At 36.2% G+C, this 13857-nt stretch overlaps 1 protein-coding gene across 2 annotated transcripts; it reads right to left on the minus strand.

Annotated features, from left to right (window-relative positions):
* Positions 1 to 210: 210 nt before the first annotated feature.
* On the minus strand, positions 211 to 5759 carry LOC107818585 (telomere repeat-binding protein 4). Of its 2 annotated transcripts, none has more exons than XM_016644622.2 (10): positions 5530 to 5759; positions 3951 to 4099; positions 3008 to 3851; positions 2705 to 2899; positions 2565 to 2615; positions 2403 to 2482; positions 1817 to 2058; positions 1345 to 1668; positions 1157 to 1220; positions 211 to 703 (listed from the first exon to the last, which is right to left on the minus strand). In XM_016644622.2, exons 2-10 carry the CDS (start codon positions 4029 to 4031, stop codon positions 518 to 520), a joined length of 2067 nt encoding a protein of 688 aa, XP_016500108.1. In that variant the 5' UTR covers positions 4032 to 4099; positions 5530 to 5759; the 3' UTR covers positions 211 to 517. The 2 variants fall into 2 exon arrangements, with proteins under 2 accessions (XP_016500108.1, XP_075101461.1); XM_075245360.1 differs by lacking the exon at positions 5530 to 5759 and adding an exon at positions 4536 to 4675.
* Positions 5760 to 13857: the final 8098 nt, after the last annotated feature.

Genomic DNA, 13857 nt, shown 5'->3' on the forward strand with positions numbered 1-13857 from the left:
CTCTTTTCTCATTTTATTCAGCCCTTTCAGTTTTTCCTCTCTTTTAAGTTATTTGTAGTGCAAGGTTTTTCTTTTCTTCAAATTTTAGAATGTTACAAGAAAAGCAATAAATCAATCAACATGATGTGGCTTTAAATCTAACATTGCACTAAAATTTCGTTGCCTGTTATGAAGTACAAATTGTAAATGAACTAATATTGGTAGAGGAAATGCACAGCTAACAGTGAAATTATACTAAAAACAACATTAATGTACATAATACATTTGATTCTTTACGTAGTCTTATCCCATCCTAACAATTACCTGAAAGAATAGAACCAACAAAAATAAAGAGATCCCTAATGCCTGTTAAACTACTGCTTTATTCCTTGAATCATTTACAACTGCCTGTCCACCAGTCACAGAGGAAGATTTGGCAGTAAATCGGTGTGTGAGCGCGTTAACTAGTTATTGAAAAGCAAACTTTCTTTACAATTTATCGTCGTGTTTCCTATGATAATATTTCAGCACATTTTCTCTAAGCGCCAACGTTCTGCACCTGAGAATCCGCCATTTTTAGAGCTTCGGCATGTTGCTTCCCATGCTGCTGAGACCAGTAGGCATGGGCAGCTAAGACCCTGTCCAGAAGCTCCTGTGGCACTGGCTCTCCCCTTCTCTGTTGTGGTGTAATGCTTGCTGTATGGACTAATGTCTTCCATTTATCCTAATGTAAACCAAGAACCCCACATTAACAGAGATGATGCGAAACAGTCATTAGCTTTGCTAATACAGATTTAAATTTATCCCAAAACTACTCAAGTATTCCGCTTTCGCCTCTCATGCAATCAAGTTAGAGCTGTCATAGATTTAATAGCAATAAAGTAACAAGTTTACAACAGGATAAACCTAAGGAATCGTAGAAGTATGTAAATCATCTTTACATACTGTAACATGACTACTTCTCATGTTGATATAGATATCTAAGGCCTAGGTTTTCAAAATTCATATATATAACAAAAAAATGATATTTACTTCAGAGCTAAGGATAGCATGTAGAAGTATCACGGATATAAAACATCAATTCTCAAAAATTGGCTTAGCATCTGAGCAAAACTAAATAATGTACTTTCTTCATCAAAAATCAGAAAAAGGTAAATGCACCAATTAGATGTCTAACCTTAACATCAACATAAGTTCGATGATCAGCACACTCAAAAGCTCTGATTTTGACATCACGCCACCTGCATAACCAGATATCAGTAAGAAACGCAGATCCTCTGAGGATAACAAACTTCGGACAGTTTCTCATGATAATGAGTAAAGGGGATAGCACTGTCACATCACATGAAATTATAGTTTAGATACCTTCCAGTTCCAAGCTGCTCAACAGCTTCAACTAGAGCTTCTACTTCTGCAACTGAGAATGGTCTCCTTGTTCTACGCTGTGAAAGTTCAGAACGACTGTTCTTCGGGCTCCCAGGAACCACAGCAAGTGCCTCAGCATTCAGATGAGGTACTATGACCACGGCTCTAAAATCAGGAATAGCTACATTACTTGTTGGATCAATAGGATTTGTAGGCGATTGCGCCAATTCATGGTAATCTTCGTCATGCTTGTCCAACTTAGTCTTTGAAGGATCTGATGAATCACTTGGAAGCTCTAATTCCAAGATAGGACTAGGCGGCCTCCTGAATACAAAGATGCTATATTAGTCCAAGCACAATAAACTGCCATATGATAGCATTAATCTATTGAAACATTGATTTTCTTGAATTTTGAGAACTGCCTAATGCAACAGCACTCAAAAGCACAAAAAGTGCAAGTCCTCCGTAATACCTAGTTAATTCATGATCAGCAACACATGGTGACGAAGCAGGAGGATCTTTAGAAAGCAATGATGGAGAAACTGGGTAAAAACTTGGCTCCAACGTAAAACCCAAAGTATCGAGGTTGCCATTCTGGGAGACACCAGCCTGCTGTAGAGTTCTATTGTCATCTCTGACCTTCTTCCCCTCGAGAACCACCCCCACCCGTAATCCATTTCCCAGTATAGATTTTACTGCCTCCATTACCGACCTCTGCATAATCAAAAGTAAAATTTATCTAACTCGAATCTTGGATTGAATCCAGAAGAGTACACTTTATATCATCACCACAAAATAAAAGATTTCAGCTATTAACACAGCCATAATTAAAAGAAACAGAGAAAGGTTAATTAATACTCTCAAAGATGAATTCATCTACAGTCTATTAATGCATGATTGATCATCTCATTTTCCTCCCGCAAGCTAGAATGTCAGGGGATCCTCGTGAACATACAAGAAAAAGCAATTCAAATCCATCGATATATTGGTAGAATTCCTCAGATGCACAAGGTTAAGTAATCTTGATCAATGACCCAACAAGATGTGACCCTGCATACCTTCAGCGAACCAACAGTTTCAGTTTCAGGGACCTCAATGAAAAGCTCAGGAATGTTGAAGGACTTGATGCTAAATTTTACTGAAAAAATAAATTAAACACACGTCAAAAACTTCTCGGGAAACAATGCCCAATCCACATAAAAAATGTTGAAGAGTCTTACCACAAGGATCCTTTTTTTGATGAGTTTTAGCTGAAGCTGAAGCCCCTGATCCTGTAAGGAAAGAGAGAATATCACTCAGTACTCAGTAGGTCTTCATAACAATGTACCTTCCATGGAAAGGATGATAGTAGATTATTGACCTCTATGTGGGATAATGTCTCTCTTGATTCCCTTTTCATGTGAGTTTGATTTTCTTTCACTACTGGCCTGCTGGCCATAAGCAACGGCAGAGTTATAGTGAGACAATTTCCTTCTCTTTGAAGGAATATCAACTCGGCATCTTTCCAGTGCACATATTCTTTTCCTGTTTTGATAAAAGGACTTCACTCTATTATCTAAAACACCAAAACCATGTAGTTAGAAGATGACATAACAAGCTGATAGAAATTTACTAAATCAAAAGCTTAAGCTCACTAAATTTTAAAAGGTATAACTCCACTTACTAAAGCATGACCGTTCGCAGTCCTTCAGCTGAGGAGCTATCCTCCAGTGTCTAGATGTCAAAATCTTTTTTATTCTTCTGTATCCAATACGTGATGTTTTCCTGAAGGCCCTTATCTTACTGCTGTGGCTATAAGACCGAAAAGAATTTTCGTCATCATCTCTAATACCTAACTTTACATTGTTCCTTTGCTTTCCGAAAGAAGGCTTAGGAACCACCCTGTACAAGGGAAACTGTACACTGTTGTCTGAGTTAATTGCGGCATTATTATTCACATGTTTCTCAATTGGACCCTTCACACTGCAAGAGTTAGCCACAGTTAAGTCATCAGTCTGCTTTCTGTCATCATCTAACTGTTTTTGAGTAACTGTCTCAATTTTCTTATTACATGCATTCTCGAGATTAGAGGATCCGCCTTCTACTTCAGTGTGGAACTTTCCACCCCTATCGACCTTCTTGCAGTTTTCCAACTTTGCGCAAGACCAGTCTTTTTGTGAAAAATCAGAATTCATAATACTACAATTGTGCCTGTGGAAGATATTATTTTCTACGTGATTAGGTTTATCCAAACTATGCTTGAAATTCTGCTCTAGCGCTGCAGGTTCTGGTATATAAGTGCTTTCTACACAACTCCCCTGGCTGAAGCACTCTGATTTCACAGGTTTATCTTCTTTGAGTTGCTCACATTTAACACCGACCCTGCACTCAGCAAGCTCACCTTTTCCTTCCGCCACATTACTACAAGCAGAACTTTCGCTCTCCTGTAAAAGTTCGCCAGCAACAGCCGCCAATAATTCAAATGCACAAATTTGATCATTGTCCAAATTATTATGCGAGTGTCTCCTCTGAAAGAAATTGGAATTACAGAGATATTTAAAATTAAGAATAAAATATAGAAGAAAACTTGTAAGAGAATGCATGAATTAGCAATTTCGGTTACTTACTCTAACTGATCTAGGAGCTTTTGGTATAACAGGAAATTGACAGCCACTGAAACCATAGTTCAGCCTCTTCTTCGACGACATACCTCAGGTAGCATGCCAATAAGTGATGATCACGTACAATGAGCCAGAGACACCAATAACACTTCAATCTAGAGAAGTAAAAAAAGCAGGTTATCAATCATATCATATAGCATAAGCAAAAGGCAAATGTACAGCATTCCAAATCAGAAAATTAAGGACATCTGATGAATACTATGCAAAGGCACTGCAATAATATAATGATGCCACTCGACTTAATTTTGGGGTGAAGTTGTATGATTTCCCACCTTCAAGAGGCAGGACAATCAAGAAGAAAATATTATTATACATTAATCCCCTCAAGCTGTTTGGAGTTGACAATTTGGAATACTGGAATCATAAATCATCATCCTAGAGATGATGGTGATCAGTGTTAAAGTTGTTACAAAACTAGTCCAGTTTCAAGTATCTTGGATTCACTAGTATTCTCCAGGTAGAAGAAGTAAACACATCAGTTGATAGCAAAACACCTAGAATTCTATATGCCTAGATCAATATCGTGTAAACCTGTGTACACAGAAAGTGAGATCTTGCCACATTCACACCAGAGGCAGACCCATAATTTGAACTTTATGGGTTCTGGATTTAGGACAACGACCTCAAGTGCTAGTAATTGGATTCTGAATTTAATCTCTGTACATATTCAGTGTATTTCTTAGCATATATACAGGATTTGGGCCAAAGCTAGTGGATCCTGCTGAACCCATATCTTAAAGCCTACATCCGCCCATGTATGACACTGCACATGTTTAAATGCTCGTATATCAGCACCGGGCAGTTACAGAAAACAAGAAGATATACTTTTGACAAAAAACATTCATGAAATGGATCCCGCTCTCCACATCTCCAACTTCCAATCAGCGATAATACAGAAAAGCATACTTAAATTCTTTTCCACTTTCTTAAAATTTGATACATAAATTTTGCTAAAAAATCATCTCTTATGCCCACTTACAATTTGAATAGAAGAGAATGACCCTACAAAGATCTCTTGTGTTTAATTTGAAAATCTCGTGTGTTATTTTTTACCGATCTCTTACGAGAAAGGGTTGTGTAACTAAAATAATAATTGTAATGCGGCATTTTGCAATTTAAACCAGGAGCAAGTTCAAAGCTAGGGGAATAAATACTTCTCGCCAAATATTACCAATCGGTTGCACCGGATCGCTTTTTCGGAAGTTAAAATTCCAAGAGTAAAAAAATTCCAGCAGTGAATTCGAATCCAATTCAAATAGAAATTCCAGTTCGACTTAGCAAAGAACTTTCGAGAAACCCTTGAATTGCACGCAACATAATAAATTAAAAAGAAAATCGGCAAATCCGATCAGATCTCCGTATGATCAAACTGAATTTCACCATAAAATAGCCAAAACTCATTACTGCCACCAATTTCAAGCAATTAAATGAATAAAATTCAAAAGCAGAACATATAATTCACAGATAAACACACAGAAAAAGAAAAGAAGAAGAAGAAGAAGTAGCAACGAGAAGTTAAAATTACCTGAGGAGAGAGATCTGTACGGATTCTACGAGAATTTTGAAATCACGAACTGAAATTTGCAAAAGGAAAAGGATGTGAATTGATTTATTTAAATTTTGATTTTGTTTTTAATGAGTTTTTGGGTGAAAGTGAATAGTTTTGTGGATAGAAATGAAAAACCTCTGGGTTTGAAAAAACCAACCAGAAAAAGAAATAATGCTAAAACCCCACCAAGATGATGATGTAAGGTAGTTTTTACGGGTACGCTTTATAGTGTGATGAACCACAAAAACCGCAATGTCCTGTTAAAGGGCAATACTGTCCGGTCAATAATTGAATAGCTTATTACATATTTACTTCAAATTCCACACAATTTCAATTCTATTTGAATCAAATTGGAATATATTATAAAATAAAGACTGTAAAGTAAAGACAAGTATAGATAGAAACCGATATATTATTCAACTTTAAATTCATGTACATAATGAACTGAAAACTTCTCTATTTATAGAAGAAAGGAAGCAGCTGCGAGGCTTTTCAGGAAGCAGTTGCAAGGCTTTTCTTTAGCTGCTTGTAAGCTGTCTGCATGAGCTGCTTGCAACCTGCCTGTTTAATAAGAAGCTGCTGCAAATCATTTCATTGAGCTGCTTGCAACCTGCCTGCATCAGTTGCTTGTAGATAAACTTCAACAGAGTACTAAATGGATAATCTTCTTCAGGAAGATTATCTATAGCGGAGTAATAAATGAACATCCACAATATAATTATTTTCATAACACTCCCCCTTGGATGTTCATTAAAAGGTATTGTGCCTCGTTAAAACCTTACTAGGAAAAACCCAGTGGAAAACATCCTAGTGAAGAAAAAAGAGTACACATATTTAGTAATACGCATTTCTAGATACCTCATTAAAAACCTTATAAGGAAAACCCTGTGGGAAAAAACCTTAGTAAGGAAAAAAAGAGTACATCGCATATTTTACTCCCCCTGATGAAAATCTTGTTTCAAATATTTGAGTCTCCGCATTCCAATCTTGTATACCATCTTCTCAAAAGTTGAAGTTGGCAAAGATTTAGTGAATAAATCTGCCGGATTGTCACTTGAACGGATTTGTTGCACATCAATATCACCATTTTTCTGAAGATCGTGTGTGTAGAATAATTTTGGTGAAATATGCTTCGTTCTATCTCCTTTTATAAATCCTTCGTTCAATTGGGCTATGCATGCAGCATTGTCTTCGTATAAAATTGTGGATCTTTTATCACACTCCAAATCACATTTTTCTTGAATAAAATGAATCATTGATCTCAACAATACGCATTCCCTACTTGCTTCATGAATAGCTATTATCTCAACATGATTTGAAGAAGTAGCAACAATTGACTGCTTTGTGGAGCGACATGATATGATAATACCTCCACATGTAAACACGTACCCGGTTTGAGATCGAGCTTTATGGGGATCAGATAAATAACCTGCATCTGCATAACCAACAAGATCTGCACTATCTTTGTTAGCATAAAACAAACCCATATCAAGAGTTCCCTTTAAATATCGCAATATATGCTTAATCCCGTTCCAATGTCTCCGTGTAGGAGAAGAGCTATATCTTGCTAGTAAATTAACAGAAAATGCTATGTCAGGCCTTGTAGCATTAGCAAGATACATAAGTGCACCAATTGCACTGAGATAGGGTGTTTCAGGACCAAGGAGTTCCTCATCCTCTTCTGGAGGTCGGAACGGGTCCTTATTCACTTCAAGTGATCGAACAACCATTGGTGTACTCAATGGGTGCGCTTTGTCCATATAAAAGCATTTTAAGACCCTTTCTGTATAGGCAGATTGATGCATAAAGATCCCATTTGCTAAATATTTAATTTGCAGTCCAAGACAAAGTTTTGTCTTTCCAAGATCTTTCATCTCAAATTCTTTCTTAAGATATTCAATTGCCTTTTGGAGCTCTTCTGGAGTGCCAACAAGATTTATGTCATCAACATAAACAGCAAGTATAACAAATTCTAATGATATTTTCTTTATAAAAATACATGGACAAATAACATTATTTATGTAACCCTCTTTCAACAAATATTCACTGAGGCGATTATACCATATGCGCCCAGATTGTTTTAAACCGTACAAAGATCTTTGTAATCTGATTGAGTACATTTCTCGAGATTTTGAATATGCTTCAGGCATTTTAAATCCTTCAGGGATTTTCATGTAAATCTCATTATCAAGTGACCCGTACAGATAAGCTGTAACCACATCCATCATATGTATTTCAAGCCTTTCACGTAAGGCTAAACTGATGAGATATCGAAATATTATGGCATCCATAACGGGTGAATATGTTTCTTCATAATCGACTCCAGGTCGTTGTGAGAATCCTTGTGCGACAAGGCGAGCCTTGTATCTTTCAATTTTATTTTGCTCATTCCTTTTTCGAACAAAAATTCATTTATGACCAACTGGTTTTATACTAGCAGGTGTTTGGACTACTGGTCCAAAGACCTCTCTTTTAGCAAGTGCGTTCAATTCTGATTGAATTGTCCCTTGCCATTTTGGCCAATCAGATCTTTGTTGACATTCCTCGACAGATGGGGGTTCAAAATCCTCACTATCTTGCATAATATTAAGTGCAACATTATATGCAAAAATATTATCCACCACTATTTCAGATCGATTTAAATTAATCCCATTACCAGTAGAACTTATTAAAAGTTCCTCGCTCACTTGAGCCTCAGGTTTATTGATTTCTTCAGGAATCTCATAACTAATCAGATCTTGGGTCTCTTCAGGAGATCCCTTCATAATATCATTTTGATCATTTGTCGATTTTCTTTTTCTAGGACTTCGATCCTTAGATACCATAGGCCTACCACGCTTCAGGCGTGCTTTAGGTTCACTAGCTCTCATGCAAATAGATGGTCCTGCTGGGACATCAATTCGGATAGGCACATTCTCTGCAGGGATATGTGACTTAGTTATCCTTTTCAAATCAGTAAATGCGTCTGATATTTGATTTGCTATATTCTGTAAATTGATGATCTTCTGGACCTTCTGATTATATATAGGGGTACGTGGATCAAAGTGAGATAATGATGAAACTTTCCATACAATTTCTCTTTTGATTTCCTTTTTCTCTCCCCCTAATTGTGGAAAATTTATTTCATCAAATCGACAATCTGCAAATCGAGCAGTAAATAAATCTCCCGTCAATGGTTCAAGATAGCGAATAATAGAGGGTGATTCAAACCCAATATATATTCCTAACCTTCTTTGGGGCCCATCTTACTGCGCTGTGATGGTGCTACTAGCACATATACAACACATCCAAAAATTCGTAGATGGGCAATATTTGATTCATGACCAAAAACTAATTGTGACGGAGAATATTTATTATAATGTGTTGGTCTGAGACGGATAAGTGATGCTGCATGCAAGATAGCATGGCCCCAAACAGTAGTGGGCAATTTTGTTTTCATAAGTAGTGGTCTTGCTATAAATTGCAGTCGTTTAATAAATGACTCTGCAAGGCCATTTTGAGTATGAACATAAGCTACCGGATGTTCAACTTTTATCCCAACTGATAGACAGTAATCATCAAAAGCTTGAGATGAGAATTTTCCAGCATTATCAAGGCGAATAGCCTTTATAGGATAATCTGGGAATTGTGCCCTTAATCGAATTATTTGGGCTAATAACTTTGCAAACGCCAGGTTGCGAGATGATAATAGGCACACATGAGACCATCTTGAAGATGCATCTATTAGGACCATAAAATATCTAAACAACCCACTTGGTGGGTGAATTGGTCCATATATATCCCCATGTATACGTTCTAAGAAGGTAGGGGACTCAATGCCAACCTTCATTGGTGATGGTCTAGTGATCATTTTGCCTTGATAACAAGCATCACAAGAAAATTCATTATTTGTAAGAATCTTCAGGTTCTTTAATGGATGCCCACTCGAATTTTCAGTAATTCGTCTCATCATTATTGATCCAGGATGGCCCAAACGGCCATGCCAAAGCACAAAAGTATTTGAATCAGTAAACTTCTGGTTTACGATAGAGTGTGATTCAACTGTACTAATCTTTGAATAATATAAGCCAGAAGATAAAGTTGGCAACTTTTCTACAATGCATTTCTGGCCAGAAATATTCTTTGTAATACAAAGATATTCCACATTCATTTCATCTATTGTCTCAACATGATACCCATTTCGGCGGATATTTATAAAACTCAACAAGTTTCTTCGGGACTTGGAGGAGTACAATGCATTGTCGATAATAAGTTTTGTTCCCTTAGACAGAAATACAATAGCTCTTCCGGAGCCTTCAATCAAACTTATATTACCAGAAATTGTAGAAATATTTGCTTTTTCCTTATGCAAATAAGAAAAGTATTTCTGATCTTTGAATATGGCATGAGTTGTTCCACTATCAATTACACAAATATCTTCATGATTGGTCTTTGATCCAAACATAATTTGAGGATTATCCATATTCTTCAAAATGACATAAACAAAATAAATATGATAGTAAACATTATTATCAAAGCATAACTTTTATTTATGTACAACAATTACATAACCATACTATCTACTACAAACAACAAAAATTAAAATATTTACATTTCTACAGATTCACTACCGATCACATGACTTGTTTCTCCTTCTGGGAGTGCAAAATAATCAGCTACATCCAAATGCATGAAGTCTAAATTATCTTCAGAAATAAAATTTGCTTCAGCATTTTTCTCTGTCTTCTTCAGGGAGGCTCGATACAGCTCAACCAGGTGCTTTGGCGTACGACATGTACGTGACCAGTGCCCTTTTCCTCCACATCTATAACATGCATTTTCTGGCTTTGCTTCTTGCACCGCTTCATGCTTTTGTTCCTTCCTTTTCCACTGCTGGTGGTAAGGAGGGTTCTTTGGTGCATTGTTATTACCACGATTAGAGTTTCCTCCCCAACCACGGCCATGACCACGACTGGGGCCCATGTCCTCTTCCACGCTTAGCTTGGTGGAAGTTCGTCTCATTCACTTCAGGGAATGGACAAGAACCAGTAGGTCGGCTTTCATGGTTTTTCATTAATAGCCCATTATGTTGCTCGGCTACAAGAAGATGTGAGATAAGTTCAGAATACTTTTTAAATCCCATCTCTCGATATTGCTGCTGCAGGAGCATATTCGAGGCATGAAAAGTGGTGAAAGTTTTCTCCAACATATCATGATCAGTAATATTATCACCACATAGTTTCAATTGGGAAATAATTCTGAACATAGCAGAATTATACTCACTGATAGATTTAAAATCTTGTAACCTTAGATGAGTCCAATCATAACGTGCCTGTGGAAGAACGACCATCTTCAGGTGGTCATATCTATCTTTCAAATTACTCCACAGTATGACTGGATCTTTAACAGTAAGATATTCCATTTTCAGGCCCTCATCAAGGTGATGGCGTAGGAATATCATTGCTTTGGCACGGTCTTGGTTTGATGCCTGATTTTTATCTTTGATGGTGTCTGCCAGACCCATCGCATCAAGATGAATTTCGGCATCAAGAACCCATGAAATGTAGCTTTTGCCCGATATATCCAGGGCTATAAACTCAAGTTTAGAAAGATTTGATATTATTTAGAAAAAGAAAGTTCGTACCTCTGATACTTTCAAAGTATTTTCTCGAGATGGCAGAGTCTCGTGCTGATAACGTGTTATAAAATAAAGACTGTAAAGTAAAGACAAGTATAGAGAGAAACTGATATATTATTCAACTTCAAATTCATGTACATAATGAACTAAAAACTCCTCTATTTATAGAAGAAAGGAAGCAGCTGCGAGGCTTTTCAGGAAGCAGCTGCAAGGCTTTTCTTTAGCTGCTTGTAAGCTGTCTGCATGAGATGCTTGCAACCTGCCTGTTTAATAAGAAGCTGCTGCAAATCATTTCATTGAGCTGCTTGCAACCTGCCTGCATCAGCTGCTTGTAGATAAACTTCAACAGAGTACTAAATGGATAATCTTCTTCAGGAAGATTATCTATAGCGGAGTAATAAATGAATATCCACAATATAATTATTTTCATAACAGAATAAAAATTATTTAAATAATCAGTTCCTTATTAGTGTAAATAATTGTAAGAACATTTAAGTTATTGTACAATTGAAATGGTTGCTTACCATGCCCTACCTTTTTTTTTTTTTTTTTTTTTTACTTTCAACACGTTTATTCATATACACTTATTTTTTTGTCTATTAGATTCAATTTTAGCACTTAAGAATACTTATCGTTTATTTTTAACTAAACACTTAAAAATAATCACTTATTGTGGACATGGCTAAGTACATCGAAAGGGCTCTAATTTCCCAGCAATTAATGATAATCATTTGTAACTAAGCTTAGCTAGATGCATTAATTTATTACTTCATTCAAATTAAGGAAGTTGTTAGGAGGGTTGAAAGATTATCTAGCGAATATTTGCTTGTGTTTAAAGTTATTTAGAGTATATGATTGGTTAATAAGCATCCTACTCCCTAATACTTCTAGAGTCCATTTGGATTGGCTTAAAGATAGTGGTTTTTCAGCAAAAATATCTTTTAAGCCAAAAAACAATAATTTGGGGTTGCCCAACTTATTGCTTTTGGCTTATTTTAAGCAGTTTTAATTTATTTTAAGCACTTTTTAACTTTGTCAAACACTAAAAAGACTAAAAAATGGTTAAAAACTGATTTGACCAACTTATAAGCGAACAAACACCCTCCTAATATTGCTTTTGTTTGCATGCGTAAAAATATATATGTGCTTATTATTTACATCAAATTAATAGATGCATCTGCATTAATCTATATGGTTACTTCACTTAATAATAATTAATTGATACACATCCTTACTTATTAATATACTTAACTTAAATAAGTTAATATGACTTGATGAAAACATTTTGTTCAAGATTTCGACGCACTAATCAATCGTAAGAATTGTTTAAATAAATTATCATTTATCTCTCCTCAATAATTTTTAGAAAATTATATAGATCATTCATTATTGGAGCAAGAGTAATTACTGCATCCTTAGATATAATTATTTTGGACCAAATTAATTTTGACTAAAATGATGCTTATTCTTGATAAGAGGATGAGTTGGAACTTTAGTTTTCAATAGACCAATTCTAACAGCTAATAAAGGATGATCAATGGATCTTGTCCATGGCGTTTTGGCTATTCAACTAGTTGGAGTGTCGTTCAAGGAGAGATGTATTAACACTACAATGCGTGTTCGTATAACAAAAAAAAACAAGTAGATACCCCAACTCTTTTTTTGGGTATGACTTATGAGATTCATGAACAAAATGCTTTCGAAAACACAACCTTATTTTTTAATGGGCGTTATACGAAGCAAAACTGAATTAGTCGAAATCTGATATGAATAGCGGCCACCGAGTGAAAAACAAAATATTTTGGGTAAGTTTCCTACTTTTGACAAGGAGAAGATTAATCACCAAATAACTCGGAATGAGATATCCTCACGGATCTTTTATGTCTAGTCGGAATTGTACTCCTAGTCAAAATGTTTGCCTTATTGACATTAATTGCGAGTTTCTTAATTACTTTCACAAAGTACATACAACGTGCATTTAATATTGTCAAATTATTGTTAGCTTAAACTTATCTAAAGTGGAAAATTTCATATCATATGATAAAAGACGAAGGTCATCCAAAGGTTGAATTTGAGTTTCGGTTGCAATTGGTTTTTCAAAGCAAGAATCACCCACTATTGGAAAGCAACCTACAATTGTTATTTAGTAGTAATATTAATAATTCAATATGAGTAGTATGCGGAAGATGGTTAGACCGACCATGTTGTATGGGTCGAGTATTGGTCGGTTAAGAACTCACATATACAGAAGATGAAAGTAGCAGAGATGAGGATATTGAGGAGGATGTGTAGACACACTAGGATGGATAAGATTAGGAATGAAGATATTCGGGAGAAGGTGGACGTGGCTCCTATAGATGACAAGATGCGGGAAGCGAGACTCAGATGGCTTGGGCATGCGCGGAGGAGAAGCCCTGATGCCCCGGTAAGAAGGTGTGAGTAATTGGCTTTGGCGGGAACGAGAAGAGGTAGAGGGCGGCCAAAGAAGTATTGGGGAGAGGTGATCAGGCAGGACATGGTGTGTCTTCAGATTTCTGAGGACATGGCCCTTGATAGAAAGGTATGGAGATCGAGTATTAAGGTTATAGGTTAGGAGGTAGTTGAGCATTTTTCTACTTCGTTCCGAGTGTGAGGATAGACTGATAGGGTTTGTCTTAGATTTCTAGTGGTTTATGTTGTATTATCAC

This window comes from Nicotiana tabacum, chromosome 23, assembly GCF_000715075.1.
Source record: "Nicotiana tabacum cultivar K326 chromosome 23, ASM71507v2, whole genome shotgun sequence".
Lineage (NCBI taxonomy): Eukaryota > Viridiplantae > Streptophyta > Magnoliopsida > Solanales > Solanaceae > Nicotiana > Nicotiana tabacum.

Bases quoted from the DNA above. Each gene is read 5' to 3' on its own strand.
- LOC107818585 (XM_016644622.2), bottom strand. From the start codon at position 4,031: ATGTCGTCGAAGAAGAGGCTGAACTATGGTTTCAGTGGCTGTCAATTT. The intron at 1,669-1,816 runs GTATTACGGAGG...CTTTGTATTCAG, and splicing joins GCTGATCATGAATTAACTAG to GAGGCCGCCTAGTCCTATCT. The intron at 704-1,156 runs GTTAGACATCTA...GGTTTACATTAG, and splicing joins GAACTTATGTTGATGTTAAG to GATAAATGGAAGACATTAGT.